Source organism: Stenella coeruleoalba, assembly GCF_951394435.1.
Source record: "Stenella coeruleoalba genome assembly, chromosome: 16".
In the NCBI taxonomy this organism is placed as follows: Eukaryota; Metazoa; Chordata; class Mammalia; order Artiodactyla; family Delphinidae; genus Stenella; species Stenella coeruleoalba.
The window spans coordinates 27,144,567-27,150,981 of record NC_137162.1 but is presented as its reverse complement, the minus strand read 5'-3'; the positions used below and the strand labels follow the sequence as shown (position 1 = coordinate 27,150,981).

At 60.3% G+C, this 6,415-nt stretch overlaps 1 protein-coding gene across 1 annotated transcript; it reads right to left on the bottom strand.

Annotated features, from left to right (window-relative positions):
• Positions 1–425: 425 nt before the first annotated feature.
• On the bottom strand, positions 426–2,437 carry LBX1 (ladybird homeobox 1). The gene is made up of 2 exons (XM_079899314.1): positions 1,697–2,437; positions 426–1,001 (listed from the first exon to the last, which is right to left on the bottom strand). The coding sequence occupies exons 1-2, from the start codon at positions 2,019–2,021 to the stop codon at positions 475–477; spliced, it is 852 nt and encodes a 283-aa protein (XP_079755440.1). The 5' UTR covers positions 2,022–2,437; the 3' UTR covers positions 426–474.
• Positions 2,438–6,415: the final 3,978 nt, after the last annotated feature.

Genomic DNA, 6,415 nt, shown 5'->3' with positions numbered 1-6,415 from the left:
GCATTCGCCACATGCAGAGAAAAATCAAAAAGTCGGGGCGGCCCCTCCTCCAGACCTCGAGGTTAAGTGTTCATTACCCTCGATTCTATCTCGCCCTCAGCAAACCCGGCAGCCTGAGCTTTGAGAACATGGAAACTCCGAGATTTTAAAAAATAAAAGAAAGAAAAAAGTCAGGCTGCGGTGGGAAGAACCCAGTATATAGGTTTAAATATTTATACAGAAGCCATACAGAATTGCACGGCGAGGGCTCCCGGGGCAGCGGAGGCCGCGCGCGCGGCGGCCGGCTTGGCCGGCCATCCCAGGTTTATTGCTTCGAGAGGAAAGAGGCGGCTGCTGGGAGCCGAGTCCAGGCCAGGGACAGGGGAGAAGGCGGGAGTTGCAGAGGAGGTCCCAGCTCCCCTTGGCGGTCCTGTCCGGGAGGTGGCGGGCAAAGAGCGCTAGGAGCCCGGGGCTGCGGAAGATGCTGGGCGCCGCTCAATCGTCCACGTCGATCTCTTCGTCTTCCTCGTCCTCCGAGCAGTCCTGGCTGCTGGCCGGCTGGTCCGTGAGCGGGGAGGCGGGCGAGAGCTGCAGGGGCCCGGCGCCCGGGGCCTGCGGGGCGCCTGGGGGGAGTGCCGGAGAGCCAGGCCTTGACTTAGCCCTGCCGCAGCCGCCGCCGCCGCCGCCGCCGCCCGCAGCCTCCGAGTTCTGCTCGAGTTCGGCCAGCGCCACGATGTCCATCTGCCCGCTGGGGCCCAGTTTCTTGGCGGACTCCACGTCGGCCTTCATCTCCTCCAGGTCCCGTTTGAGCTTGGCACGCCGATTCTGGAACCAGGTGATGACCTGAGCATTAGTGAGGCCCAGCTGCTGCGCAATTTGGTCGCGATCGGCGGGGGACAGGTACTTCTGGTAGAGGAAGCGCTTCTCCAGCTCGTAAATCTGGTGGTTGGTGAAGGCCGTGCGCGACTTTCGCCGCTTCTTGGGGGTCTGCCGCTGCCCAAAAATGGTCATCCCGTCGCGGCCTGCGAGGAAACCAAAGTATAGGCTTGCGCCAGAGGAGAGGAGACCCCACCCCGGTCCTTACTCACTCCACCTAGACCCATCTGGCCTGCAGTCTGCCGCTGTTCCCTTCTAGGATTAGATTCGGCCACCCGGACTAGGCCAAGCCTAGGCTATGGCAAGCCGCCTTCCCCCATCTCTCATCTACCGGAAGTCCCTAGGAAAAATTGTTTTGGTCTCTGCCGCTTCACCTGAGAGTTGGTTTGAAAGACCCGAGGTCGCTAGAACATGAGAGCCAGAGAGGGACGCCCTGCCTGGGAGTGAATGTTGGCTCTCCACCTCGTCGCAATCAGCCCTGCTCTACCCCTACCCAAAAGGTCCCAGCAAAGGCTCTCCATTCCCCACCCCAGGAACAGGGCTAGCAGTACCCAGGCCACCGAGAACGGGAGGGAGTTAAGCAGAGCAGGCAGACTGCAGAGAGATCTTGGGTTCCTGCCTCCCCTCCGCGGTCACTCGACTCTAGCCTATCCAGAGGCCCTTGGAAATAGGGTTTGGGTCCTGTCCCACGCATCTCCACTCCCAGCGGCAGCGGCTTGGGCTGGAGGGCCCAGACAGCCGGCGCGGGAGGGGTCGGCCAGAGGCAGAGAGCACTAAGCGTGGTACACATTGAGCCGGGAGCCTGGTGCTGGGCGCCGGGGAACCCAGTGGCGGCGCCTACCTTCGGCTGCTTGCAGGACGCTGACCTCCAGCCCCTTAAAAGTCTTGCTGGCGAGCTCCTCCAGCGCGCACAGCGGCGAGGTCTGCGAGAGCAGCGCGCGGCCCGCCAGGGGCAAGCCGCCCGGAGCGTGCTTGTCCGCGGCCGCCAGCAGGTGCGCCGCCCCGCACAGCGAGTAACTTCTCCGCACAGACGGCTTGTTGAGGATGTCCTCGATGCTGAACGGCGTCAGCGGTTTGTTGGAGTTGGCGGGAGGCGGCAGGTGGTCCAGCGGGCTGCGCCGCCTCTCCTCCCCCGGCGCCGCCTTGCTGTCCTCCTTGGAAGTCATCTCGGCCTCGTTTGGGGGCCCGGCCGGGGCGGCTCGGGCCTCGGGGACCCAGCCCGCGGGCAGCTCTGGCGCCGGGAGGCGCGGGCGGGCGGCAGGCGGGAAGGAGGCCGCGCCCGGCAGCGCGCGGGCCGGGCTCGGGGCCGATTAGCGCAGCGGCAGAGGCGAGCACAGCCGCACGGGGCCCCAGGAGGAGGGCGCTGACGCGGGCGCTACCGCCGCCGGGGCTTCCAGCAATCCGGGGCGCGAGCCGGGGCGCGCCGCGCGGGGCTCCAGTTTCGCCAGCCCCGGTGCTATTTAAAGGTGTCAGGTGGCTCCGCGGCGGCTCCTGGCCCCGGGTCCTGGCGGCGGCAGTTGGAAGAGCCGAGGCGAGGGCGCCGATCCCGTACTGCGAGGGGAGGCGGAGAGATGGGGCAATTGACTATTGCTAACAAGTTAGCCTTGATCGAGGAGTAATCAATTATCTGCAGCGGCACTTCTCGCTCTCTTTCTCTCTTTCTCTCTGTCTTTCTCCTCTCTTCTTTCTCTCTGTTCTCTCTCCTCTTCTCTCTCTCCCTCTCTCTCTTCCTCTCTCCCTCCCTCTCTCCCTCTCTCTCCCTCTCTCTCTTCCTCTCTCTCTCCCTCTCTCTCTTCCTCTCTCTCTCCCTCTCTCTCTCCCTCTCTCCCTCCCTCTCTCTTCACTGCTCCCCCCGTCTCTCTCCTTCTCTCCCTCTCCCTCGTCCTCTCTTTCACTCTCTGTCTGTCCAGTGCAGGCAGCTCTAAGTTGGGAAGCTCATTAATTAGCGGGCCTGGGGTAGGAGGAGCCGGCTGGAATTAGCCTGCCTAATGCGCCTGTCAGTCCCGGCGCTGCGCCGCGCTCGGCCCGAGCTGTTTGTAAATTACATTAGCGGCTCCTTTATTGCACCCGAACCACCGGCGACTGAAAAGCCGCCGCCCCCACCCCAAACTGTGAGTCGCGCTCCCGGCGTACCCGCCTCCCGCCGGCCTGGCTGTGATGGCAGCGCTGGCCCGGAGGTCTCAGGCTCTCCAACCCGGGATTTGGCGCCGGAGAAGCGCGGCAGGAGCCCATCCGGGGAGGTATGCAGCCGCCGCGCGGGCCAGGTAAGACCAGGAGCCTGGGTGGGCCCCGTCGCCGCCCAGAGCGGACTTTGCCGGGCTGAGATCAAGGACCCAGCGCCCCTACCCCTAGATCCACTTGCCCCTCACCCACGGCCTTGGGCAACGCGCCTGGGGAGAAGGAATCTGCAGCCCTCGGGTTGGCCCGCGGGAGGTCCAAGGAGGCTCTGCAGCCCTGGGTGAGGCGACACAGGACACAGGGGTGGGGGATCCCAGGGGTTGGGAGAGGAGGCCAGTCAGAGGACACAGCCTTCCCCAACCGAGAGGTGGAGGGGGGGAGTTGCTGGTGGCCCTAGGCACCTCTTCCCCCGCCTGAGCCTGAAGCGACAGCCTTACCTCCTCCGGCAATCTTGCACACTCTTCTCAGGCCGCGGCTCTCCGGGCCAGCTGGGGCCACGGCCCGCCTGGTGACCGGCGTCCGACCGTGGTAGCCGGACCGGGTGCCGGGGCTAACGGGGCAGGCTCAGGGCCTCCCCGCTGAGCTCTGCCCGGCCCCGGCCGGGGCCCCGCTGCCGGCCCCGCCCAGCCCAGCGCCCGGCTTGAGTGCACCGCCAGGCCGACTCCAGCTGTTCCGGATGCGTGGCGGGGGCCCGGAGGGGGCCGGGCCACGGATGGGGCTGCGATCTCAGGAACCCGCAGGGAGAGGCATTCGAGTCCGACTGGGCACTGGGAACCCTACGGCCCGAACTCTGTGCATATCAGGCGAGCATTTATGTGTGTATTTGAATGTGTTTATGTTTTTGAATATGTATATTTGTGTGTGGTTCTCCGTGTGTTTATTTGTGTAAACGTATGTGAACCTGTGGGTATTTTGGTGGCTTGAACCCCTACCTATGTCTTTCATTCCCCTGAGGCACCCAAGGGGGCTATGTCCCCAGTTTTTGATGTTTTTTTCTCTTGAGTCCCTCCTTTGGTTTGTGTGGGGCCACCTGCCCTGCCACCCTAATTTTCCATTTCCACCCCTGTAGGAAGGAGGGGAGGAGGAGGGAGGTTGTAGCCAAGGGAGGAAGAGCTGTTCCCTCCCCACATACAGCCCCAGCCCTTTCCCTTGCTTTGTTTGTAAACTCCTGGGCAGGCAGTGCAGTGTGGCAGCCCTGCTTGGTCTAGAGAAGACCCTAGAGAGGCCAGTGCAGAGGACTGTGGCCCAGCGCAGAGGTTGGGGTGGGAAGAATAGGACTTCTTGCCCCTTCATACCTGCTCCAGAGAGCAAACCAAGCTGGGCTGTGGGGCAGGGGACAAGTTCTCTTCCTTGATGCCTCTAGCATAGGGTCCTCTGAGCATCAGAGATCAGTTTCTTTATCTCCTGGTTAGTTATTCATTTGGAACAAGGCTTGCAGCTCTCCAGAGTAAAAGGGGACAGTGTAGGGAGAGAGGATTCTTATTTGGGACCTCAGTGCCTGCCCCAGGCCTGCTTGGCAGTGTTGGGAAGATCTACTTATCCTCTTCTGCATCTTTGTCCTGCATTTTGGGGGGGAGGACAGGTGCTTTAGAAGCAGGAACGGTGAGAATGTTCCCCCAGAGCTGCAGAACTATCCCCAAGGCAGGCTTGTCTCTGATGCATCAGTGCTGCTCTGGAAGCCATGAGGTGAGACTGGGCCTGGAGTCGGAGTCCAGAGATGGTGTAGAGGGATCTGAAGAAGAGGGCTCCAGGGAGCTGAACCCTGCTAGGTTGGAAGCTCTGGGACCAAAAGGGGTCTGCTCTCTCCTCTCACTTCCTGCTCTCAGGATCTCACCTCAGCCTCTGGCCCACAGCCCTTTCCTGCCATAACCCCCAAAGCCCTGACCCAGAACCTCAGGCAAGCCATATCCCCCATGCTAGCAGAGGAGGCCCTTCCAGATCAGGAAATAGGGACTCTTTGGTCCCCATCCTCCTGAGGAGCTCCCATAATACCCCTCCTCCCCCATTTTTCCAGTCTGTTCCTGTCTCCACACCTGATATTGGTCGGCAAGACAGGATCTTAAGGACAACCCTGCTGTTACCCATCTCCCAGTCCCTCAGGAACAGCAGAGCTCAGGATTATTGTGAGGCTGCCAGGAAGGTGAGGAAAGTGAATTGGGGAACAGAGGGGTGGTAGCATAGAATTCCTCCACTGGAGCCCTGTTTCCCTGGACCTTTAGTCTCTGGCCACATTGTGTCAAAGTGGACAGGACAGTCCACAATCATCTGCTACATTACCCCTTCCACCCATCATTGTCAAATCTCTCCTTCTCTTCCTAGCAGGCACCTGCCGCCCAATCCCAAGGTTTTGGGTTTTTTGGTCTATTTGGTTGTGCTCTCCGCTGGCCAAACAGCTCTGGCCAGCATAGTTGGGGAATCAGGGGGCACATGGTGTCACCTGCCTGTTTTGTTGTTTAGGGCCCCCTACCTCCATCACCCCATCCAGATTATCTTTAAAAACCAGACCAGCTGCCACACTGATTTTTTTCCCCCAACCCTGTGGTTTTCCCCCAACTCCAGACCTCAGTGTGTGGGAGGTTGGCTGGGATCCCTCCCAGTGTGGGGGAGGTTCTGGGATCCTGGGAGCCCAAACCCACCGCCTCCTTCTGCAGAGCTAGGAGCTGTGTTTTGGGTTTGCCCTTAGCCTCACTCCCTCTCCTGCCATATGGGAGATGCTTAAGGGCAGGGTCCTTGATATGGGGATTCCATCCACTTCAAACATTCACAGGCCAGGCAAGAACCTGGGTACTCTCAATTATTGGTTGAATGAGTTTTTGTCAAGCAAATAGAGGATAAACAATTATGTATTGTGGAGGGGCAAGGCTTGGGCTTTGGTGGTCCCACCTCAGAGGATTTTTGGAGATAGTAAGATTTTTGAAAGGGGAGTAACTCAGAGGCAGGTGGGGTGAGTGTTGGTGGGAAGGAACTCTGCCATTGCTCCAGGATCTCACCTTCTACTCAGTCCCCTTCTTGGGATTCAGTGCTGGTTCAGGAAGACTTTCTGGGGTCTCCCACCCCCGGTCAACTGGGCCAGTGTCTTCTCCCCTGGAGGTGGAAGCAGCTGGTCCCTGGAGTCTGCTCCATAGAGGGAATGCCTGTCTTCAAAGCCTGGTCTATACTGTATCCTGACTCCCGAATTCCTGCTTGCTGCCTATACCACCAGGGCCCAGCCTTCTTTGGTCTCCAGTGGAAAGGGAAGGGATTATTCTGCCCCAAATCTGCTTTCCCCCTAGTTCAGTGAATATTCCGGACAAAGAGGAGGGAAAGAAAATTGCATGAATTGCGAGGGTAAGAGGACCCTGTAGACTCAGACAAAATGAGTTATTCCTTAGCATGAGAGAAT

Coding starts and splice junctions, on each gene's coding strand:
- LBX1 (XM_079899314.1), bottom strand. CDS start 2,021: ATGACTTCCAAGGAGGACAGCAAGGCGGCGCCGGGGGAGGAGAGGCGG. Junction 1,002..1,696: donor CGTCCTGCAAGCAGCCGAAG/GTAGGCGCCGCC, acceptor GTTTCCTCGCAG/GCCGCGACGGGATGACCATT.